The 26,708-nt window shown below is 43.8% G+C and overlaps 1 protein-coding gene across 2 annotated transcripts in view; it reads left to right on the top strand.

The window, feature by feature from the left end:
* The window catches only part of RBSN (rabenosyn, RAB effector), a 307,004-nt gene that overhangs the window by 155,051 nt on the left and 125,245 nt on the right, over positions 1-26,708 (top strand). For both annotated transcript variants that reach the window (XM_069206303.1, XM_069206304.1), the window contains 2 exons: positions 18,806-19,047; positions 19,774-19,844. In XM_069206303.1, coding sequence (XP_069062404.1) covers positions 18,806-19,047; positions 19,774-19,844 — 313 coding nt within the window. The remainder of the gene's footprint in view (positions 1-18,805; positions 19,048-19,773; positions 19,845-26,708) is intronic.

Here is a 26,708-nt window from a genome sequence, read left to right as displayed (position 1 = left end):
GGGGGCATGTATGGCAGGAACCCTGTGCACTTTTGTCAAAATTCCATCAAGTACCAGGAAAAAAGTGGGGGTGACCTTGTCAAAAAGGGACATTTTTCTACAATGCATAGCAACCATAGCTGCAACCCCTGGGACAAAGGTAATAACATTAGTGATATGCTTTCCTCAGTGGCACGATTGATCACTTCAATATCAACATCATATATATTTTGGATATCAACCATTTATCTCCTAACAAGCTTATTAGGTCTAAATATTACACACAGTCTCAAATAAACTCATTTAAATTTTGGTACACATATTAATTCAGTCAAGCAAAGGGCTTCAAATTTAGTAAACCGGACTGCAGACAGGAGAGCTAGGTGGAGAGCTACCACTAGCTCAGAAGCTACTCTTTGAAGAAACCTGTTTTAGAGGCATGAATGCTTAACAAACAAAATAAAATCTTAAATGACATTCAGCTCATCTGCTGGCAATGGCTCATAAGATGCCGGACGACACCCCGGACCTCTTCGGAGAGGGACTTGCTCAGAGGAGTCAACACAGGAAGAGGACGCCTTTTCCATCCAGGACAGCTCCGAGTCGGACGTCTAGTTCGGCATCGAAAGCCAATAACTTTCCTCTGCCCAATGCATGAGTACTGTGGCAGCTGCTGTCCTGCAACCTTCCTGAGGAATACCGTAAGCGGGGACAGCTGATTGTCGCAAAGGGTCAAACCATCACCAACAATTCCATCTGGTGCGCCCTCCATGCAGAAGACACTGCAGCCCAGGGATTTAATACCAGTGTATTTTTAAGAAGGCATACTTGGCTTTGGTGCTCCGGCTTTAAACCTGAGGTTCAGCAGGTAGTTCTGAACATGTCTTTTCATAAAGAGCACCCTTTTGGGCCCCAGGTGGATACCACTCTAGAAAAACTAAAGAAGGACTCGGACACCGACAAGGCTATGGGCACACCTAGGGGCTCATTTTGTCGCCCTGGGTACAGAGGGACATACAAATCCTCCACAACAGAGTCTTCCGCAGCACACACCAGACAACCTCAGTCTTCCTACACTAGAGGCTTCTACAGGGGATCCAGTAACAAAAGGGTGAGGGAAGAGCACCTCCACATGCAGATCCTCCTCTACTGCCAAGCATTGACTATGTACATCTTCCCCCCGATCATCCAACACCGGTCTGGGGAAGACTCCAACTTTTCCACACCACCTGGGACACTGTCACTACTGAGCAATGGGTCCTTGCCATTATCCTGTCTGGGGCTCATTACCACACCTCCCAAAATTTCTCCTCCCATGCTATCTCAGGATCATTTAGTCCTTCTCAAACAAGAGGTTCAAGCCCTTTTTCTCAAGGGGGTCATAAGACATCAGGGCTCAGGGGTATACTCCCTATGTTTCCTGATTTCCTAAAAGGATGGGTCCCTCAAACCAATACTGGGCCTCCGACCTTTAAACAAATACGTCCCCTCAGAACACTTTCACAAGGTCACTCTTCAGGATGTCATTCCACTTCTACAGAAAGGCGACTTAATACCAGCTCTAGATCTAAAGGACACCTACTTTCACATAACAATTCATCATGCACACCGAAGTTACTTAAGATTCAGCATTGCAGGTAAAATTCCTTCCTTTCAGAGTCACTACTGCTTCCTAGGTGTAAACAAAATATGTATCAGTAGCTGCAGCATACTTGCAAAGACAGAACGCCTATGTGTTTCCTTACTTGGACTGCTAGCTCATCAAAGCCAGTACACTGTACCAGGGTCAACAACACACTCAGATGACAGTGTATCTCCTTCACACACTGGGATTCACTATCAACATTTCAAATCCCATCTCCATTCTCTACAAGTTCAATCTTTCCTGTGGGCAATTTTGAACGCAGAGTTAGGACTAGTGTACCCCATTCCAGCTTGCATCCAAATTTTTCAGACACTTCTCCCTTAGTTTCAGGAATACCAGTCCTAAATAGTAAGGACCATTATGCGATTGTTGGGGATGTTGGCTTCTTGCATTGCCATAGTTCCACATGACAGACTACACTTGTGTCCCCTACAGCAGTGTCAGTCTTGCCAATGGTCTGAGTCACAGGGTCACCTGGAAGATCTAGTGTTGTTAGACCGCCAAACTCACCGTTCTCTGCAAAGGTGTAACACCAAATACCTCATGAAGGGGCGTCCTTTTCTAGACCCTGTGCCTCTCATCACATTGACCACAGACACATCACAGATGGGTTGGGGTGCTCACCTCCAAGGCTTGACGGTGCAAAGTCTCTGGGTTGCCAAACACAAATATCTACACATCAGCTACCAGGAACTTCAGGCGGTGTATCCAGCCTTGAAAGCTTTTCTTCATAACCTATCTTACAAGGTCGTCCTAGTCCGGACAGACAACATGACAGCCACATATTACTTAGAAAAACAGAGGGGACAGAGTCTTCACAATTATCACACCAGTCTCAGACCATATGGAATTGGGCCCTTCATCACCACATTTACTTGCTGATGGAATATCTGCGGTAACGGAAAACAACTTTGCAAACCTGCTCAGCAGGATGCAGCAACAAGTCCACCAGTGGGAACTTCACCGGCAAGTCCTCCACACATACTTCAAAAAGTGAGGAACTCCTCAAATAGATCTTTTTGTCACAGCAGAAAATGCAAAATGCCCAAATTTCGCCTCCTGGTATCCACACCCGCTATCCACGGTCAATGCTCTATGGATGAGTTGGTCAGGGATATTTGCCTAAGTTTTGCCCCCTCTCCCTCTCATTCCATTTCAGGTTCAAAGGGTCAGGCAAGCATCTCTCACCATGATCCTGGTTACTCCCACCCTGGCACACCAACCTTGGTTCACCACACTTCTGAATCTTTCAGTAGTCCCACACAAGAAGCTCCCCAACAGGCTGGGCCGTCTCACCCAGAATCAAGGACAAATCAGGCATCCAGGCCACAAGTCACTCAACCTTGCAATATGGCTCCTGAGGTCATAGAGTTTGGCTGCTTAGGTTTGCCTGCAGAATGTTTGAGCATCTCAAGGAGGTACGTAGACCCACTACTACAGACTGCTATGCTGCAAAATGCAAAAGTTTTGTTTGCTACTGCCAAACTAAACAGATTAATCCTATGAAAGCCACAGTACAAGAAATGATCTGCTGTCTGGTCCACTTGCAGAAAGCAAATCTCACCTACACTTCCTTTCGCCTACATCTTGCAGCTATAGCTGCATATCTCCTAATCAGACAACATATTTCTTTATTCAGAATTCCCGTCATAAAGGCTTTCATGGAAGGACTCAAAAGCGTCATTCCAATTAGGCTACCCCCCAGCCCCATCCTGGAACCATAACATTGTACTCACAAGACTCCTGGATCCACCGTTTGAGCTACTTCATTCATTTCCACTTCAGTTTCTTTTGTGGAAAGTCTCTTTCCTAATCGGCATCACTTCACTCAGATGTGTTAGTGAGCTCCAGGCACTAACCGCACAAGAGCCTTTCTTCTAAATTCATGGATAAAGTAGTTCTTTGGACTAACCCTAAATGTCTTCCTAAGGTGATTCTCAATTTCACCTAAATCAGTCTATTGAGTTACCAGTTTTCTTCCTGCAACCTGACGCAATTGCGGAAAGAACCCTTCACACACTAAATGTCAAAAGAGGACTCATGTTCTATATAGATAGAACCAAACAGCCCTTTGTAGCTTTTTCCCTACCTCACAAAGGCAACCCAATATCCAAACCAGGCATAGCCAGATGGATAGTCAAATGCATCCAAACTTGTTGTGCTAAAGCCAAAAGACCTTTACCTGTTTCTCCCAGAGCGCACTCTACCAGAAAAAAGAGCGCTGCTATGGCCTTCCTTGGAAACTTTCCCATACCTGACATTTGTTAGGCAGCTACATGGTCTACACCACACACCTTCACAAAACACTACTGTGTGGATGTTTAAGCATGCCAATAAGCTAGTGTAGGTCAGGCAGTGCTACATGCATTTTTCCCATCAACTGCAACTCCCACTGGCTAGCCACCGCTTTAATAGAGGGACTGCTTTGCAGTCTCTGCAGAGCATGTATATCTATAGCCACACACATCATCGAATGGATTATTTTACTCACCCTGTAAGCATCTGTTTGTGCCATGTAGTGGAGTAGATTCACATGCACCCACCCTCCTCCTCGGACAACTGTGGCTGTTACAGTTACATTATACTTGTATAAGTTCATATGTCTTTTCTCACTAGCCTGCGGGAAAACAGTCTAACAAAGGAGTCTTTGCCCATGCTCAATATCACTGAGAGGAGTAGTCACTCGATCTTGTGACTCAAAACACTTCTTCGAAGAAAGACAAGTTGCACCACTCTGGACCCAACACTAGACAGCAGAAGTTTGTGAATCTACAGCCCTACATGCCACGAACAGATGCCTACAGGGTAAGTAACATAATCCTTGCAGACATGCAGAATGTAATATGCTATTTAGGCTTTGGCTCTCATAACTCATGGTCTCTTCCCACACTCACCAATGGTAATAAGATATTACACTATGGGCATCTGAATATATCCATAGTAAGAACGTTTTTTGTTGTGCTAATAACTTTGGTGCTGTTGACAAATCTTCATGAAATTTTGCCCCAAAAAGTTCATCCACCTCAGCGTCTTCCTGAGTAGATTTGGTGTGATCTCTGAAGCAGGGCTCTGAAAAGGTGAGTGGTGCCAAAACAGTTTCCCTTTTCACTTTCCATAGAGAAACTAGACTATAATAAAATGAACTGCTGACCAGAATTACACCAAAGTTGGTAGAAAGCTTTGATCTTTACTCAGAAAAAGATCTTATTTGGATTTCATATAAATCTATTCAGTAGTTTTGGAGAAATTAAGGTTACCGCAAAGCGCTGTATTGACAGTTGGTCCCTGGAGTGCCATGGGAGCGGGAATTTAAAAAATGAAACGCTCTGATTGGCTAAGCAGGCTCTTTCTCCTGTTGGTCATTTTGCTCCTGCAGGACTGGGATCAGGGCTGTGGGAGCGAACTCTCTGATTGGCGGGCCTCAAAATCAGAAGAAATGTTATGGCAGCATTACATGACATGGGGACTGGGTTTCTGTGTCCTAGAAATACCACACAAGGGAGCTCCTGCCCCTTTTATTGTAACTTGTTGGACAGAGGGCACTAAATAAAAAATAAATGAGTAAAAACGGTTACTATGATCCTGCAAGGTCCCTTGGGACTCCAGACAGACCAGGAAAATGAATTGTGAAAATATTTGGGGTGGGTATCCTTGGGGAAGTGTAGAGTGGGAGGGAGTTGGCCTGCCATGAGAGTATGGGCACAAGGCCTGGGCACCTATCGGTCAGGGTGCATTGATTAGCATCTCTGGTACTTCTTTTTTTGCGACAGCACTTATTTATTTCGGTGTATTTTTCAGATGGGTACAGATCGTAATTAGGCTCAAATTTTAAACAGACTTATCGGAAGAAACTATAACTCCTGCCGGAAAGCAGCTTTAGGTCATAAGTTTTAGTTTCTTAATATAAGTATAACTATAAGTGTAACTATAACTGCTAAATTGCTATGGTTTTGTATGGGTAAGACGTCAACCTAACTAGAACGTTCCTGTAACCTTTTTTTTTTTTCTTTTCTTTTCTTTTTTTCAGTGAATATATATATATATATATATATATATATATATATATATATATGTTCGATGGCATGTGTAGCTGCAGATACACATGCTGTGCATATATCGCCATCTAGTGTTGGGTTCGGAGTGTTACAAGTTGTTTTTCTTCTAAGAAGCTTTTTTTGAGTCACGAGATCGAGTGACTCCTCCTCTCGGTGATAGTGCGCATGGTCATCGACTCCTTTGTCATATTGTTTTCTTTTTGCCGTCAGGTCCGGACGTCTTCCCTCTTGCTCAGGTACTTTCAGTTCGGTACTCTCTGAACTTCTCTTTCCTTTCCCTTAACGTCGATATTGTATGCAAACTGGTTTCTGACTACACTCAATCCGATTGAAGCGTTTGGATCGACACCGACCAGCATTCGGTGTGCAACCTCTGCTTTTCTCCCAACTACCAAGAAGAGACCTGCGAGGCATGTCGGTCCTTTCAATCAAAGAAGACCTTTACGAGATCGAAGAGCAAGGCGATTAGAGAGTCCACTGAACAAACGCCCAACATATTTGGTGAGGAACAAGCACAGACTCCAGTGTCAATTCGAGACTCTGACTCCGACCAAGATTTAGATGAGGACACACAGGTACTCCCTGTGGCTTAGTACGTGAGTACACCAGCTCCTTCCCATCAAAAACAAACTAAGAAATCAAAGAAAGGCCTTGAGTCTGCCACTGCTTGCTGGCTATGGTTCGATCTGAAACAACAGATCGTCGACCGACCCTCAGGTCGGGCATCGAAAAAGGCCAAGACTCGCACCCATGAACAGACTGTCACGTCTGTTTCGGCATTGAGTAGAAAGATGAAGGCTTCCACCTCAGAACAGAGACATCTTCATACCACATCAGACCGAAACATCCACGCTCCTCTTCGGAGTCGAAACATCAAAGTCCCTCTTCAGAGCCGAAAACACTTTTCCCTACCGATCAGACCACTTTTTTCGGCCCGTATGAAGCATGCTGCCACCAAGCTTTCGGAGCATTCATTAGGGGGCAGATAAAACAGACATTAGACCCATTCTTGAGGTCATGTACCAAAAGCAAAGGAGGATTCAAATCCAGAAAGAGACTGGAAAGATTACTGCCTCTCCTGCTCCAATTGCAAGGAGGAAACTAGCATTCCAAGAGTTTGGATACTGGCCCTTCACCTGCGAAAATCTTTAAACATAAAGAGAAGTCAAAGACTGTACAGCTTTCTCCACCGCATTCGCTTTATCTTCTCTCTTCTCCACCACCTCATACTCCACCACCACCAACTTCACAATCTCATGCTTCTTCACATGGGGACTATACGGGTGATAGTATCTACAACATGGATTTGTATCCCACAAGACCGTCTCCACCTGAGGATACCACAGCCTATGATCAGGTCATTTCCAGAGCAGCCGCCTGTCATAGTGTACAGATGCACTCTGAGCCAATAGAAAAGGATCTTCTATTTGACACTCTTTCCTCAAGTCACAAATAATATCAATGTTTGTCAATGTTACCGGGTATGTGAAAACATGCAGATTACATTTTCAAAGAACCAGTGAAGGCCAGGGTATTAACACCTAGAATAGATAAATGTAAAATAAATGTAAAGCGGCACCAACTGATCGAGTTTTTATTTCACAGCAGTTACCGCCAAATTCCATTGTAGTCAGTGCAGCCAGAAAATTACCAAATAGCCAATCCACAGGGGAGGCTTCTCCCTTGTCAAAGAAAGCCGCAAATTTGATGCAGTAGGCAAAAGAGTAGCAACTCAGGTTGCAAATCAGTGGCAAATTGCTAACTCCCAAGCTCTTTTAGCCACATATGACCAGGCACATTTGGATGAAATGCAGGAGTTCCTGCAGTACTTCCCAAAAGAACATCAGAAAAGAGCACAACAGGTAGTGGAAAAAGGACACGCCGTTGCTAATAAACAGATCCAATCAGCACTAGATACGGCTGATATAGCAGCTAGGGGAATAAACACTAGCGTCACAATTAGGAGACATACTTGATTGAGGTTCTCAGGCTTTAAGTCTGAAATACAATAAGCGGTCCTTAACATGCCTTTTAATAAGCAGCAACTTTTTGGACCGGAGGTGGATACAACCACTGACAAATTAAAAAAGGACTCTGAGACAGCAAAGGCCATCGGAGTCCTTTATACAACACCTTTTCGGGGCTCATTTCGTAAACCTCAATTTAGGGGAGGGTTTAAGCCACAAACTTCAGAGGCCTCTACATCCCAACAAAAACAGGGACAACAATATTATCCCAGGTGATATTTCAGGGGCTCTTATAGAGGACACACTTTCCGATCCAGAGGTAAATCCTCTGCCGCAGGAGTTGCCTTCACCTCATCAAAGCAGTGACTTTCCCTGCATCCCCAAAAAGCATACATCTCCTGTGGGAGGAAAACTGCAATATTTCCATCCTCACTGGCAACAAATTACAACAGATCAATGGGTAATTATCTGCAGTGTTTATTGCCTATAGCTTATTTCCACTCCACCACACATTTGCCCAGTTCATACAGGCTTTCTCTCGAACACATTGCTCTGTTAAAACAATAGATAGAATCTCTTTTACTCAAAGGTGCAATAGAAATGGTTCCCATCAGTCAGCAAGGGATAGGATTATATTCCCTATACTTCCTTATACCAAAAAAGGATGGCACTCTCTATCCCAATTCTCGATCTCAGACCTGTAAATCAATATATCCTGTCAGAGCATTTCCACACAGTCACTCAACAGGATGTCATTCCCTTGTTACAAAAACAAGACTACATGACAGCTTTAGATCTAAGGATGCTTACTTCCACATTCGTCTACATCCAGCACACCGCAAGTATTTAAGGTTTGTGATAGCAGGCAAGCACTAGCAATTCAAAGTGTACTACCCTTTGGAGTAACAACAGCACCAAGGCTATTCACAAAATGTCTAGCAGTAGTTGCGGCATACCTCAGAAGACAGTACATACATGTCTTCCCTTATCTGGATGGACTTGTTAATAAAGGCCAGCACCATTCGAAACTCATCTTCAGCCTGCACAAATTCAACCTTATCTAGTAGCAATTCTGAACACTCAGTCAGCATTAGCCTAACCAAATCCAAGTATTTCACACTCTCATATCCCAATTGCAGGTCAATCAAACTTGCACAGTAAGGTTTGTCATAAGGCTATTGGGAATGATGGCATCATGCATATCAATAGTGCCCAGTGCACGACTAAACATGAGACAACTGCAACAGTGTCTCTCGCAACAATGGTCTCAGGCAGAGGGTCAATTACAGTCTAGTGTTGTTGGATCACCAAGCTTACAAAATCTCTTCAATGGTGGAATCACACCAACTTATCAAAAGGGAACCATTTCAGGACCCTGTGCCACCAACCATAATAACCACAAATGCATCAATGACAGGTTGGGGAGCCCATCTCAACAATCTTACAGGGGGAATGGGACTCAATCCAGCAAACTCACCAGATAAACCACTTAGAATTGCTGGCAGTGTTCTTAGCCATCAAAGCATTCCAACCACAGATCATACACATAACAGTCTTATTATGGACAGACAACATGACAACAACGTATTATCTGCAAAAACAAGGGGGGACACACTCATCCCAATTGTCACTTTTAGCACAAACAATTTGGAAATTGGCAATTCACATTCGCCTGCTGGCGTAATACATCTCAGGGATACACAACCAGCTAGCAGATCTCTTAATCAGGACACAGCAACAAATACACAAATGGTAGATTCACCCACACATAATTCAATATTACTTTCAGATGTGGGGAAAACCAAACATAGACATTTTCGCAACAAGCAAAAACGCAAAATGCCAAAACTTCGCGTCCAGATACCCACACCCTCATTCCAAGGACAATACTCTTTGGATCAATTGGTCAGGGATAGTCGCTTACGCTTTTTTCCCCTCTCACGTTAATTCTGTTTCTGGTCAACAAGATCTGTCACACTTCCATAACTATGATACTCATAGCTCCAACGTGGGCTTGTCAACATGGGCACACAACACTATTGGATCTGTCGGTAGAATCACATCACAAGCTCCCAAACAGACCAGACCTATTGACACAAAACAAGGGTCGGATCAGGCATTCCAATCCTAGTATGCTCAACCTGGTGATTTGGCCCCTGAGGTCATAGAATTTGGATATCTACAGCTTCCATCGGAATGTATGGACATTCTAAAACAAAGCACGTAAACCTACAACCAGGCAGTGCTACGCAAATAAATGGAAACAATTTGTATATTACTGCCAACCTAAAAACATTGATCCGCTTAAAGCATCAGTACAGGATAATGTATGTTATTTGCTTCATTTACAGAAAGCAAATCTTGCATATTCATCTATTAAAATTTATTTAACAGCAATATCAGCCTACCTTCAAAACAGACAACATACCTCCCTGTTTAGAATTCCTGTCATAAAAGCTTTTTATGAAAGGTCTTAAAAGAGTTATTCAACCTACAGCTCCACCATCTCCTGCATGGAATCTTAACATTGTGCTCACAAGACTTATGGGTCCACCGTTTGAACCCAGGCATGATTGCGCTCTTCAGTTTCTCTCATGGAAGGTTGCTTTCCTGGTAGCAATTTCTTCCTTAAGAAGAGTACATGAAATTCAAGCATTCACTGTGGAAGAACCCTTCTTCCAAGTACACAAACACAAAATAGTACTTAGGACAAATCCAACATTTTTACCCAAAGTAATTTCACGATTTCACATTAGTCAGTGGAATTTCCAGTCTTCTTTCCACAGCCAGATTCGGTTGCTGAAAGAGCTCTCCACACTCTTAATCTCAAAAGAGCTCTCGTGTATTATATAGACAGAATGAAAGACTTTAGAAAATCTAAACAATTTTTTGTGGCTTTCCAACAGCCTCATAAGGGTAATCCTATTTCCAAATAATGATTGGCCAGATTGACGGTAAAGTGTATTCAAACTTGCAGTCTTAAAGCTAAAAGGCAACTATTACTAACTGCTAAAGCACATTCTACTATAAAGAAAGGAGCGTTAATGGCATTCTTGGGAAATATACCAATGGCAGACAAATGCAAAGCAGCCACATGGTCCACACCACACACATTTACTAAACACTACTGTGTGAATGTGCTATCTCGACAACAAGCACATGTTGGTCAAGCAGTGCTTAAAACACTATCAGGGCTCGAAAAATCATAAAAAATGTTACTAGACCTGCAGGTTGTAACTTAAATAATCTACTCGACCTAACTGTAATGTACTTGACCTGTTAACGCGTCTCAGATTGTGCAATCCTAGGCAAATAGTTTACAGAGTCACCTTTTTCTTAATTCTCACATATGATTACACCTTCAAATATGTGAGCTCAGCATTTCTGCAGTACAAAAAAACCCTCTTTTGTTTCATTAAGGTAGACTAAAGTTTACTGCATGCATCACAATCTAGCCCACATACCCATGAGGTCTAGCCCATGTAACCAAGGACTTTTTAGTTTGCTAACAATATTGCCATCAGGGCAGGAGTGTTTCTCAGTTTGTTTAAACACTCAATTTTAATAAATATATTACTAAACTATGATGTGGTAACATATTGTCATCTACACACAGTAACTTTCTAAGAATTGTCCAAAAACCTCTCCACTGACTTGCAGCTTTACTAATAAAACTATACAGTGTATTAACAATCTGAAAATTGGGTTTCAGAAAACATATCCTTTGCACATCAACTTGTAACGTATTCTGATTTTTCATCCTATTAAAATATTTTTTTTCATCACACAGAAATATAAAAAAGGGCTTTCACAACTACTGAAATATATTTTGAAATGTTTGCACAGTTGACTTAGTCATTTAATGTTGTGTGTTAGGAAAAACCAGACACACTGTATCCTTTTATTTTACATTCTAAGCAGCAGCTCACACAGTTCACCTTACAAAGTCCTGGAGCTCCGCGGTCAGAAGGAAAATTCATTTTAAGAAAAACTGACTTTTAATCTTTGTCTGTGAACACAGAGCAAATGTGACATAAGAACAGTATTTAAAGGCATTTTTTATTGCCCCTCCAATTTTCAACTGAAGAGAACACCTGTTCAGTGTCCACTCGCCAGAAGGGATGAGTAAGTATTAAAAATAGCTCGACCTGATCCAACGAGACTCCCCAGTGCAGGCTTTATATATCAAATCAGAAATAGTTTTGGTATTGGCACTTGCTTCATGAGAGTATTTTTCTAGTGAGAAACACATTAGAAGGACTGAATAGAGAAGAAGGGAAAGAAGAAGGAATAGCTACAGAGGATTTCATATTACAGCTTTGTAATTTTAACGTATACCAGAGGTCATGTCAGTAAATGCTGCACTTTCAGTTCTTTGTTGTTACTGGTGCTGCCTCCTATTTCTAGGGGCACTGCTGTCTCCCAGTTGGCTTCAGAGAAAATTGTGCAGTCAGATTACACAGTTAACTTTACAAAGATGTAACACTGTCATTGCATTCTTTAAATATGATCTGTTTGCAGACTTGGCATATGGATTGAAAAAGAGAATTATTGTGCCTAATCTGGAATCTGCTCCTGTTCCGCTCCTCCAAGACCAGAACCTAATGCTCTACCTAGTGGAGAAGAGCCTTCTGCCACCAGAGTGTTTCATTTTTTAAGCAGTAAGGTATTTGAGCTAACAGAGTTTACTTCTCCTAGGCTTTTCAAGGTTAACTGTACCTGTGTCAGTAAAGCCTTGAATTAATATGGAGTCTCCTTTTTCGGAAGAATCTGTTGCTTCTTAGACTATACCCAATTCAGAACATCAAACCCCTTGGACATTAGATTCAAACCACCCAAAGACATTTCTTGTTACAGGTAACTGACTAGGCAAGTTGTCTGTTGTCACTGAAGCCTAAAGTAAAGACAGAGGTCCATTGCCACCTCTTCCATTGTCTATTTTGAAAGACAACTGACTTATGGGAGACTAAGGGCACAGCACACCTACCTAAACTTACGACGTACCTTTGAGAAAAAAAAACTAAAGCAGCTTTGGTAATGTCAGGCTACAATTCATAGATTTTGGAAAACTTAAATGGCATGTTTGTGTAAATCTTCTCTTTGTAATGCTATTTCAGAAAAAGTCTTGGACTTACTCTTTGACAGTGAAACATTTTTTTAAATTTCTTTATTGGCGTTTGAGAGAAAAAAAAATAACAACCATAATACAACAGGAGGGAATGGGGGGAGCGGAAGGAAGCATAGTATGAAAGCAAATAAGTGATATTAACCCACCAGTAAGAGGTTACAACCACCACAAGTGCAATAAGACATTGCCCACGTAAGTGCAGACTATGTTCCAGCACGAGATGAGGTGGCAGAGGACCAATGATGTAGGACAAGGAGCAGAGATGAAAAAACCCCAGAGCAGTATGTAGCTACTTACGGGCATTCTTAGGGAAGGTGAAGGAAGGGAGCCTGAGAGGCAATGCATACAGCGAGCATCCTCTACCAAGCCCATGCGATGGAGCTGCATAGGGGCGCGGTATAGCTGGTGAACGAATTTGAAGTGGATGAGGCTCAGTCTATAGTTTGGGGAGAGGGCAGCTGTCTTCTTCCCAGTTAATGCGGGTGGCCAGGGCTGTCGCAGGCGCTGTCTTGCATGACAGAGTAAAGGCGAGTGACCAAACTGCAGGGCAATGGGTTGGTTAGTATGTGTTCAAGGACGGGAAGTGTAGAAGGAAGAGAAGCCTGGAATGTACTTTGCAGCGCAAGACAGGTGGCTTGAAGCTGACGGTAAAGAAGTATCTCAAGAACCGTAGGTGGAGAGGGCTCAGAGGGCGCGAATGGGAGGTAAGACATGATATCAGCATAAAGGTTAGCAAAGGTCAGGAGCCTGCGTCCATGTGCTGTCGCCCAGCACCCCTGTCCTGTAAGGGCGGTACTAGCTGGTTGCACCTGAGGGGGCGGGGTGGGCACATCTAAGCAGTGGAGTCAGGCACAGCAGCTCAAACAAATTCCACATCCATTGCACAGATTCCACTGTATCAGTCTGTCCGCAGTGGTTTATATGGATTGTACAATGCCACAGCAAGGGGGTACAGCACCAGGCGATCTGCCTCAACAGCTGTATGTGGTTAGCATTGCATTGGGTAGAGCCAAAAGTGAACATATTGAGCCTGAGCGCAAAGGGCATAGAGGGACAAGTAGGGTGCATCCAGTACCCCCCTGTTGGAAGGGTCGGTTGAGTGTCTCCCATGCTGTCCTCGTTTTTTTGCTGGCCCAGATCAGAGTGACGAGTTTGGAGTGCAGCTGACGTAATAACTGTATGGTGAGTAGATTTATAAATGGGTACAGAAACCTGGGTAAGATGACTACTTTTGCTGTGGCTGTCCGTCTATTAACCGATGAGAGCATTTGAACCCACGGCGGGATCCTCTTCCAGCCACTCCACGGCACATCTGTAATTGACTATCCAGAGTTCGTCAAGGTTGCAGCTGAGCCAGTTACCCATATAACACACCGTATCAGAGGACCATTTCAACAGGTAATCCGAGGCAAACAGCTGTGTGATCTCCATGTGGAGAAACAGTGTTGACATAGCCCAGTTGACTTGGATACCGGATATCTACCAAACCGAATGACCTCACAGATAACTGGGCCTAAGTGCTCCTGGGGGTCTGTGGATGTATAGTGTCATCCGCGTACATGGAGATGACCAGGCTTCTGGGTGTGATAGCAAGGCCTCTGCGGGCATGATGTTGCTGCAGCTGAGCCCCAAGGGGCTCCATTGCCACAGCAAATAGGATTGGAGACAGTGGGCACCTTTGGCGGGTCTCGCGGGTAATTGAGACTAGCTCTGACAACATACCATTAAGTCGAAGTCGGGCCATAAGGGAGGTGTATAGGAGGCGGATCAAGCCGCTCTAGAGTTCAGTGCCTTTGTGGCATCTAGTAGTACGGCAGTAGCGACAAGCTGAGGATTCATGGAATGCATGAGGGCAAAAAATGTGCGGAGGTTATGTGAAGTGGATGTACCCTGTACAAACCTGAATTGGTCCAGGCATACGATGTCCAGACACACGGGGAGGAGGCGGTTCGTGAGGAGTTTTGCAACTATTTTATTGACATTTATCATAGAGAGAGGCCGGTAGGAGTCACAAAGTTACTCCAGTATTGGAACTTTCATAGATTCACATGCTTGAATCATTCCCCGTCGTCGAGATGGGAGTCCCTGGTACCTTAGAAAAGACAATGTCCCCAAACACCTAACAGCAATAACTTATAGCTCTACTTTTAGTAATCTATCCTGAGACGTAGACATCGTCGATGAGCAGGAAGCAACAGTTGAGAGGCTGGTAACCGTCGACGCTGTCGTTGAGGCAGCCGCCATATATGCTCTCGTCGACGACGGTGTCAACAACGATGACTTAGTCGACGGTAGAGTCGTCGCCGATGGTCTGTCAACCGGTGCTGAAGGAGGCTTCTGAAAGTAGTAAGAACTTTTGGTGGAGGTGTGGAAGGCTCTGAAGAAGGTTTAGACACCTCCATCAAAGTTGAAGGCCGATGTTTAGACTGTGAGGAAGATTTCCTTGCATGAGGTGATGTTGAGAGACTGCGGCCTTCACCAGACCCCTGTGAGGTCTTTTTAAAAGTTTTTGAAGGTTGTCCTGAACCCTTTTCAGAGAGGCGATCTTTGTCTCTTTTGGGATTTCTTAGAAAACCAGGAAGATTCCTCACTGTCAGAATCTGAGACAGGGTTTTTCCTTGTTTTAAGCTCTTTGAGCCATATAAGCAGTCTCCCCTCTCTATCCTTTAAAGTTTTTGAGGAAAATTTACGACATACCTTGCATTCAGCAGCAGAATGTTCAGGATAGAGGCAATAAATACAGTCTCTATGTGGATCCTCAGTCGAGCCTTTTCTTGCCACATTTACTGTAGGCTCCGAAGAGACTTTTCCTCTCTCTGTCAGACATTATGCTGATAATGTCAGGCTCCAGAAATTCTGAGTGTGAATAATAAACACTCAATAATAAAGAAGACATTCAGATGTAGTGGCAAAATCTACTCCAACAGCAACAAAATGAGCAGAGCTCCGAGGAGACTCCCTAGCACGACGTGCGGTAAAAATCTGAGGTACTGGAGCTTCTCTCAGGAGAGCTCTAGAGGGTGTGGTTATCTGATTGGTTAAGGCTGCAGTTTGCTCCTTTTTTTACATAAGGACTTGGATAGATTACTAAAAGTAGAGCAATAAGTTATTGCTGTCCTTTGGGGACATTGTCTTTTCTAAGGTTCCAGGGTCTCCCATCTCGATGACTGGGAATGATTCAAGCATGTGAATCTATGAAAGATTCCAATACTGGAGAACTGTACTTACAGGTAAGTAACTTATTTTCATCTGCCAGTTTACCAGGTTTCAGAATTGTAACTGTAACCACCTCACACAGACAGTTGCAGTGCCCAGATGCCAAGGAGTCCTCATACATCGACAGCAAGTGTAGAGCAAGCAAGTCTGAAAGAAAGAGATGGTAAGACCATATAGTCCTGGCGCCTTGTCGTTAGACATAGTTAAATGACCTTCTCTGAGAAAGGGGCGTCCAACTATGAATGATGCGCCCGGTCTAGCCAGAGTAGCTGTTTTGAGTCCAGGTATGGGGTTAGTTCCTCTTCACCAGGCACCGGCGTTTGAAGTAGCCTGTCGGGCGCAGACTGTTGCTTCTGCCACTCATCCAGCAGCATCACGACATGGGCTGAGTCCATCCCTTTCCATAGCGGGTCGCGGTCGCCTCCCGGGTTAGATATTTGGTTTCACTCAGCACTTCTTCCTCGTAGTCTGAAAGTTTCGCACAGATGGCTTCCGTGGTAGTGGCTTGTTTATTGGTGTCTTATTCAAGCCCTAGGGCTCTACTTTCTCGCTCCAGCATTGTAAGTTGCCCACGTATTGCTCTGAAGATGCCGGGTTGTTTGGCAATACAAACATGACTTCCTTAAAGGCCTCCCAAAGGCTCCATGGGGAAGACACCAAATCAGCATTATGACTAAAATAGTTTGATTGCAGTGTGGATCTCATCCAGGAACACTGCATCCTGGAGCACCCTTGGGGGCAGTCGCCAAGAAAAGGCTTGCAGAATCAACTGCAGTAAGGAAAGGTCCAGCAAAACAGGGGCATGGTCAGAGAGGGTGCGAGGTAAGTGTGTCACCAAGTGGGCCAAGTAAGGGCATCATGGGAGAGTAGCCAGTAATTAATACGTGACCACTTAGTGTGTGAAGTAGTAACACAGGTGCCCTCCATGCAGGTTGCGTGATTCGCCAGATGTCATTCAGGTAGTAGTCGTGCATAAGTGTGTGGCGTTGTGCTGCTGTGATTGGGATTGATTAGGATGTCTAGGGACACCTGAACAAACCGTGGCACTGGCAAAGACCACATTTTTGCCCTCAAAAGTTATTTTGGATTGGCATGTATCCTGTTTCACCATGGCTGGCCGAGAAGTAAGTCAGGTGGCAAGGCAGCAGTGTTGGCAAGCACTGGCTGTGCAGGGCCAGTATGCTGAGCTGTGAGGCACTGCAGTGCTTTCAGAGGGCCTTGTTGAGTGGGACGGCACCAGAGAAAGGTCTAGTAGCCCCCTCCCACTGGGCCCGATTCTCCCTGAAGTAATAGCATCCAGTGGGGGGCACGAGCAGGCCTCAGATGAGGGGTGGGGGGCCTTGATGTTGCTGGATGGCACTGGGTGGGAGAGGAATGGCAGGTGGCCAAAATGTTATGAGGAATAAAAGTTCAGTGCCAGAGATGTGGGCCGGATTGTGCATTGAGGGCCCTTCTTATGACGAAATCGCTAGGATGTAGGTTTGTCCCAGATAATGCATATTTCTCTTAGGGAGAGTCACAGAGATTCTTCATTAGGCACACCAAGTCTGGGCGCGTGAGCGATCAGTGTAGAGGGTAATATTAATAATTAAAGTTCTTGAAACTACTCTTGAATCTTGGTAGGTCTTAATTGTTTCTCAACTCCAATAGATGTGTAGTCCCCCCTTGAATGAGAAGCAAGTACTCCTCCAAGAGCCTGCCTTAAAACTAGATGCTTTTTGCCAGCCCGATCCATTAGAGATCAGCAAATCTGGTAAATTTTAATACAAGTCTACCAGTGAGTCACCTCTTCTAGATAGATGATCCTGAAAATAAGGATGAAAGAACAGAATGTCACTCTATCAGACACTGGAAGTCAGTGAAATGAAATTACCTTTAAGTCCCACCACCGCATTGGCTACAAGATCTGTATTTTTTAGAGATGGGACAGAGGTTTCTTAGGGTCGCCCACAACAGGGAAACTTGTTCTAGTATTCAACAAACAAACCCCGTCGAATGCATGGGTTTAGTCACCCTGGTACGTCAAAGGTGACTGAGTGAATCGTTGCCAGTACAAGCCCTTTTGAACCAGCTTCATTTCATGTGAGTCTTTATGACTCACCGAACTGTTAATTTGTGTAGGAATAAGATTGTCAAAATCACGTCTCATTTTTCCATACTACTGGCTGTAAATCATAGGGTGACATTTCATCCACATTTAGTAATATCTAACTTGCCATCTTCTATGAAATATCACATCTAAATCCTTAATTTGTTCACCAGGTTCTTGTGGTACTTCACAAGCAGATCCTTGAACCTTTTTCTCAAGATAAGTTTAGTAGCACACAAAGTAGCCTATAATGCAGCCGGTTCTTTTACCATAGCACATACTTGACTTGCATCCTGAGATGATTCCGTTTTTTTACCAGTTGGTTTTATAAAACATATCGAAATATAACTAAATAGACCCACTGAAGAATCAGTGGCCCAGTGTTTCAGGCTGGGTCTTCTTTGGAGTGGCATAATACATTTGGTACTCTCTGACAGTTTAACTCATAGCTACCTGGATGTACAGATTATTTGTGTAATATTCTAGAATGTGTGCTCCCTTCATTTTCATAATTGTGTTTGCAGTACTTACAGCAAACATTTGACATATTTTTGAAACTGTGATTATTTACTGAAAATAATTGTCATGAATTGTACTGATTGGTGTGTGATTGGTGCACGCTTTTCATGAGACAACTTCTTCTAGATGTACATCAGTCAGCTTGTAGCCCCCTAATCCTGTTTTACTTGCACCTTACAACATTTCTTTCTTCGCCATTTCTTGCAGGTAAGCTCACCAGTGCCAGCAAACAGGTCCTTTCTTCCCACAGCAGTCCGAACCTCTCTCCAAACAGCGGTCGCACATCTCGTAGAGGCAGCATCAACAGCTTAAGCAGTGTGAGCTCCATTTTAGATGAAAAGGATGATGACCGAATCCGGTGCTGCCGACATTGCCAAGGCACGCTGCTAAAGCGGGAGGAGCAAATTGATGAGCGAGAGTACACACCTGAAATTGTCAAATGTTACCAGGTACAACGATGATTTTAAAAAAACAAAAAAAAAACACCCTCTTCCACAGTCTTTGCCACATTCTGTAAGATCGAAGGAAGTGCCTCATTTGTTAGTTCATATCACATCTTGCTTTGTTTATTTATCCATTTGGCATAATTACACATACTTAAAAAAATGCCGGGAAGCTTACTAAACTAACTGCCCTGAAACACAAAAAGATATACATATCGTAATTAAGGTTTACCTAAATATTACTGTGTGCATTCATTCCAAAATGTGCTGTTATATTGGATCTGAATAAAAGATGTCAAGAAATAATAACAATGCTTTGAATTTCCCTAATATTTTACCTTTCTAGTTAATTTAGTATACCAATCTATAGTTGATTATATGGAGAATATAGTAGCTGTGGTCAGTGTGAATATTTTCAGAAGTAGTTACAAGTCATAGTAGTTTGATTAATTGATCTTGTGTTTTTGACATGGCATCAATGCGTTCTCACTTCGTAATCTGACTTGGAGAAATGGTGTGCATGGCTAGTTAGGGATAAAACAGTCAGATTTGTGTTCAACAAGTGTAGAACCAAGTTCTGTCTTGGTTGAGCTTTAACTCGGAAGATAATGTCCTATGCTGGAGTGTAGCAGTGATGAGTAGCGATATATTACACAGTTTGCACGTGTGTGTGTGTGTGTGTAATATTTAAAATGTTCAATTTAGTGAAGATTTTCTTTAATTATTTTTTAGAAACTTCGACTGTGTATGGAAAAGGTAGACTTGAAGGCACCGGAATACATCAAGATGGCACAGTCGATAAAGTGAGCAGCCTTAATCCATCACGTTTTTCATGCACTTTGTAGATTAACAAGACCCTTATTTAGGAAAACCATCTCCCACGTGCGTTCGCAATAAAGTTTGTCATCCCAAAACGACAAAGATGAAAAAACAAACTACCAAAAGGTGTCTGGCATTTGAGTTCAAATCAAACATGTCTTCCAACTTATTGTGATTCTGTGATATAGATTTTTATGCTTCTCTGCTAAAATAAGTTCATGTCCGCGGGGGGCATCAGAAATAAGCAACAAATTCCTTTTTAAAGGGTGAGCTATTTTCCTAATATTTGCTGTTCTCTGACACACCTAAGCTACAGTATGAATGAATGACAAACATAACCGTTTGATGGCATGTGTGGCTGTAGATATACAGGCTCTGCCTACTCCTGCCGTCTATTGGGTTCGGAGTGTTGAAAGTTGTTTTTCTTCAAAGAAGCATTTTGGAGTCACAGGTTTGAGTTACTCCTCCTTCTCTGTGATACTGCGCATGGGCACCGTGTCCTTTGTTAGATTGTTTTCTCTCTCCCGTTAGGTTTGGACGTGTCTCTTCAGTCAGTTTTTCCCTCGCTCCGGTTTCAAAACCTTTCTTTCTGTCTTTTGCTCCATCAACGGTATTGTTCTCAATCGTGTCTTTCTCACTTTCTCACGCTCGTCTCACTCTGTGGGCCTGGGAACCAACCACTTTCCCTCAGAGGCTCCCTCGCCTGTTTAAGCATACCTTCTCACATGGCACCGACCATTAAGCTGAGCTGATGAAACAGACGCTGTTTAGTTTCTGCCGTCTGTGCCATTCATAATTCCTCTACTCCAACCAACATTTGGTGTGTAACCTGTGCCACTCCACGACTATCAAGAAACCGCCTGCGATGCCTGAAGATCTTTCAGATTGAAAAAGACCCTTCGGGACCAAAGAACTCGTTGACTGGATATGGTGCAGAAGACTCAGAAAGACACTCTGGACATCTGCGGGGAGGAAGACGCCCAAAAGGAGCCGAAACAGGATGAGGCCTTCTCCATCCAGGACTCCGACGTCAAGTCTGAGATCGAAAGCCATTCTGTGACACTGGTGCAACCCTTGAGTACTGTGGCCCATCCTGCCCTCTCTGAGCCTGCCAAAAAGCCCCTTACCAAGGTCACCATCAGGCCATGACCGGTTCTGTAAAACAGGCTTGGATGCCCTGACCTCCGTCTCGGCACCAAAATTGCTTATGTTTATCTTCCAGAATAGTCTTCGGCATCGACCTTGACATCTTCAGTCCGAGATATTGTTGCTATTTCCACCCGACCCACAGAGCCCAAAGACTTTAATCAGTCTTCGGCTACACTGTCCCCCGTTGAACCCATTAGGGAGACCATGGATGCTCATCAGTGCCACCTCCACAACCAGGAGGGTACAGAATACATTATTCCCCTCCACCCCCTAGCTGTCTGTCTGCTAGCCAACTCCACACTCCCCTACCCCCGCCCCCTTCCCTAATTTTCCCTTCCCCTTCAAGAGGAAACTGCCCTTTCAGGGGGCTTTGGATACTTCACCACCTCTAAAGAAAACTAAGGACAAGGCTACCACCACTATTCACAAGCCTTTTCCTCTTCCCCCTCCTCCTCCTCCTCAAACATCTTCTTGACCCCCTGCTTCTCCTTCACCCCCTCCCCAACCTCCTTTAGGAGATCCAACACCACAGGGTTCCCCTTTATTCACAAAGGAAGAATACGTTGGGACTGCGCAGAACCCAGATTCAAGGGACACATGTGACCCTGATCTCATGATTTCCACACATCCAGATTTATACACCGCACAACCCTCACTGCCAGAGGATGCCACATCCTATGAGCAGGTAATAGCTGAAGCAGCCACTTTCCACAATGTTGAGCTGCACAGGGACCCCACTGAGCAAGACTTTCTTTTTGACACCCTAAAGTCCACATATAGTGATATCCAGTTCCTCCCCATGCTCCCTGGCACGCTTTGTCATGCAGACAACATTTTTAAGAAGCCAGTATGCTCCAGGGTTATCACCTCTTGAATAGACAAAAAATACAAAGCTGCTCCCTCTGATCCACCTTACATACAATCACAGGACCTGCCAGATTCTATTGTGGCTACCACTACACGCAAACATGCTAATGGTCAGGCCACATGAGAGTCTTCCCCCACAACCCCCTATCAATCACAGGGTCATTGGGAACATCTACTGTTATTAGACTGCCATACTCACCGGCTCTCCGCAATGGTAGAACACCAACAACCTGTTGAAAGGACGCTTTTTCTAGACCCCGTACCTTAGATCATTCTGACAACAGACACGTCACACACAGGCTGGGGCGCTCGCCTTCGAGAACTCTCTGTACAGGGCCAGTGGGAATCCCAGTCATCAATCCCTACATATCAACTTCCCGTGCTTCAGGCCGTATTTCTAGCCCTGAAAGGATTTCTTCATAACCTCTCTCACAAAGTTGTCTTAATCTGCACAGACAACATGACTGCAGTTTACTACCTTCAGAAACAAGACTGGACATGGTCACTCCAGTTGTCACAACTGGCAGACAATATGGAAATGGGATCTCCACCTCACATTCACGTGGTAGCAGAGTATCTCCCAGGGACAGACAACAACTTTGCAGACCTGCTCAGCAGGATGCAGCAACAAGTTCACAAATGGGAACTCCACCCCCTTGTCCTTCAAAAATACTTCCAGAAGTGGGGAACACCTCAAATATATCTTTTCGCCTCAGCAGAAAACACAAAATGCCAAGACTTCGCCTACAGGTGCCCATATCCTCTATCCAAGGACAATGCTGTATGGTTGAACTGGTGGGGGATATTTGCCTAAGCTTTTCCGCCTCTCCCACGGATCAGGCAGACATCTGTCAACATGATCCTTGTAGCTCCCACATGGGCATGGCAGCCCTGGTTCACCACACTACCGGACCTCTTAGTAGTCCCCCACAAGAAGCTTCCCAACAGGCCGGACCTTCTCACTCAAAACCAAGGTCAGGCACCCAGAACTCAAATCGCTCAACCTTGCGATATGGCTCCTGATGTCATAGATTTTGGTTACTTAGATTTGCCTGCAGAATGTAAGGACATTCTCAGAGAAGCTTGAAAACCCACTACAAGAGCATGTTATGCTGCAAAGTGGAAACACTTTGTTTGCTACTGTCAACCCAAACACATTAATCCCATTATAGCTACTGTCAAAAATATTGTCTGCTACTTGCGTCATCTACAAAAAGCACATTTAGCTTACACCTCCATTTTCTTACATATTTACAAAACAGACAACCTACATCCCTGTTCAGAATTCCAGTGATCAAAGCATTTGTGGAAGGCCATTCCACCAAGAGTGCCTCCTGCACCATCATGGACCCATAATATTGTCCTTACCAGGCTCATGGGACTGCCTTTTGAGGCACTTCACTTATGTCCTCTTCAGTACCTCTCATGGAAAGTGGCCTTTTTAGTTGCCATCACATCTCTCAAAAGTGTTAGTGAGCTCCAGACCCTAACATTGGAAGAACTATACTTCCAGATTCATAGGGACAAAGTGGTTCTTTGCACTAATCAGAAGTTCTTCCCTAAAGTAATCTCTCAATTTCACATTAATCAATCCATTGAGTTACCAGTCTTCACACCATTGGTGTAGAGCCCTTCACCCTCTAGACATTAAACATGCATTAATGTTCTACATTGATATAACTAAAGAGTTTAGACAGACTAAACCACTATTTGTAGCTTTTTCACTATCTCATAAAGGCAATCCAATATCCAAAAGCAGCATAGCTAGGTGGATAGTAAAATGTATTCAGACTTGTTATGCTAAAGCAAAAAAAGACAACATCCTGTCACTCCCATAGCATTTTCTACCAAGAAAAAAGGAGCCACTATGGCTTTCCTTGGAATTTTACCCAAAACAGACATTTGTAAGGCAGCTACATGGTCAACACCACATACATTAACAAAGCACTATTGTGTAGATGTACTTGCATGCCAGCAAGCCAATGGAGGCTAAGCAGTACTAAGAACACTTTTCCAGTCAATTGCAACTCCCACAAGCTAGCCACTGCTGTCATGGAGCAACTGTTTTACAGTCTGTGCAGAGCATGTGTATCTTCAGCCACACATGCCATCGAGCGGAACATGTTACTTACCCAGTAAGCATCTGTTCGTGATGTGTAGTGCTGTAGATTCACATGTTCCCTCCTCCCTGGGAAGTCTGTGGCCTTTTCAGTTACTTTTACTTGTATATAGTTGTACATATATTCTCACCCGCCTGTGGGAAAACAGGCTAACAAAGGACTCAATGCCCATGCGCAATTTCACTGAAAAGGAGGAGTCACTCAATCCCATTACTCGAAAATGCTTCTTCGAAGAAAAACAACTTGTAACACTCCAAACCTAACACTAGATGGCAAGAGTATGCAGAGCATGGGAATCTACAACACTACACGCCACACACAGATGCTTACTGGGTAAGTAACATTTTCCTTTCGGTGCTCCACCAGGCAGTTTTTCTTTTGTGAATCTATTGTAGCTTGCTTTGCCATGCTTTATTCCTCTATTAAGCAGCAGAGCTCGGAAAAAGCAGCTTATTAATACAAGTAATGATTTTGGGCCTCAATAATAATGATAATGGTTACCTGAATTCCAAAGTGGCTCAAGAAATGCCTGCCATCTCCATATTTTATTTTCCATACATAGTTTACAGCAATTGCACCGTTCGAATAGAAGACCTTGTAAACACGGCATGATAACACTAATTGAATCAGCATTTTCAATACAAAGTAAGAATAATCTGCCACTGGTATACACAGCTTCAGAATCACTGACTGTCATCACCACAGTCAGTGATACTCAAGATGGACTTAAAACTTAACAACGTCCAGCACATTGGCGCTCATCCTTCTCACCATCTAAGACTGGCTCAATGTCATCTTCACATCAACAATATATAAACCATGCCTCTAAGTAAAGAGGAATGCCTCCAAAAAATGTTACCATTATCATCAAAGAATGTGCTGAACAGCATCAGTATCTCTGCCAAAGTTCAAGAGATACCCTTTGGTGCCTACAAGACCCTTGTCAAAACAACCTCACCAATCGACACTGAGAAAGCCTTCTTTGCTGTTGAAGAGAGATTGTCAACCAAAGTCGCACCGTTCACCACAAGTGTCAGTAAGATCCAGAATGGAGACGTCATCTTCTCCATTTATGTTGATACATATGGCAGTGACACTGACTCGGTTTCCTGTCCTGCTGGGACCACTACGCCCTCCAGGGCTAACCTTGCCTCATTGACTGCCTATTCACAGAATGTCACCCCCAAGATTTTCGCTTCTCACTCTTACCAACTCTCAGGGAAAAGCGACTTGCACCAGATTTTGTTGCAAAACCTCCTCAGGCATCTTTGACGCCTGTGACCCTGGATCCCATCCACTACCACTATTGGTTTTAAGCCCATTATACGTCCCGAGGATTCATTACAAGAGCCCTTATACCTTTTGGAACTCTCACCATCTAGGATGGTACCTAAAACAACATCCATATCTCCAGTGGGACGAAGTGAAACTTCATCTTCTCATGTAAGACCTCCTTCCTCTGCTGGGCTTGTAACCCAAGCCCCTGAAAGAACCAACAGATACAGAATATTTGAAATGTCCAGAGCTCTTACGGGCATACAGATGGTACAATTTCTTCCTATACGCCTTCAAAACTTGTGGCCTCTCCCTCTCGTGTCGCACCTATAGTCAACATTACAACATTCCATGAGATCTTAGCTACAAAATTCAACAGACCATTGAAAATCCCTGACTTACTCATCTGAAATAATCTTACAACCAATGGAAGCTCCACAACCACTACTCCCTTTGGTCCCAAGTTTATTGGACATTGTGGAGGAAAAATTCCTAATTCTGGTTACACTGATGGCAGCAATACTGCACCTTGCTAAAAATACAGAGTTCCTTAAGTGACTTCTGAATTCTTGAGTTCTGATCCCATACCAGTCTGTATAATTGTAACATCTGTCAGCCGAAGACATGCCTCTGTGCCTGAGACCACTGCACCCCTACAGATATATAACAAACTATTAAACATGAAAGGCAGGCAGGAAAGTTTGTGTAACATCTGCAACTCACAATACAAGTGCTACAACAAGCTATAATGGAGACTATGACCGTTTTCATTGATGATTTGCCAAAAGAAGCACAACAACAGTACTTGCAGGGCTAGAGGCATTAAGGATAAGCGTCTAGTTCTCACCGGAAATCCATATACAGTACTTATAAATTGAATGGGACGATAAGGGCTGCAGGAGTTACCCACACGGGTGATCTATATTCAGAAGGTGCCCTTCTGACGTTTCAAGATGTAGCAGAAATTTACAGTATCCCACCCGGACAATCTCTTACTTATTACACCTTACATGCACTGGGAAATTCTTGGGAAACCGTGGATAGGGAACCTCCCATGTCACCAACAATACATGCTTTATTTTTAGCTTGTGGCACGCAACATGCTATCTTTAGTCTTTATCAGGTGTGGCTATTGTCCACACCAAATCTCATGGCAAATGCACATGCCAAATGGGAGGCGGTGCTACCACTATCTGATAAGGATTGCACAAGAGTGTTCCACTTAGTGAAGGGGGTGTCCCGAAACCCAAGGTTCCGATTCACACCATCAGGCTTATTTTGCTCCCCATCACATCAAACAAATGTGTTTACATGGACACGTACAGAAACCCACACTACTCAGTGGTTGCGAGCACAAGTAAATATTCGACTCAGGGAGAATGCTGGTAGACCTTTTTACTGAATGAAGAAGCCAAGAACGACTTCCGCCCTCCATGA

The sequence above is a fragment of the Pleurodeles waltl genome, chromosome 9, assembly GCF_031143425.1.
Source record: "Pleurodeles waltl isolate 20211129_DDA chromosome 9, aPleWal1.hap1.20221129, whole genome shotgun sequence".
Taxonomy (NCBI): Eukaryota; Metazoa; Chordata; class Amphibia; order Caudata; family Salamandridae; genus Pleurodeles; species Pleurodeles waltl.
This window is presented reverse-complemented; position numbering and strand designations above follow the sequence as displayed.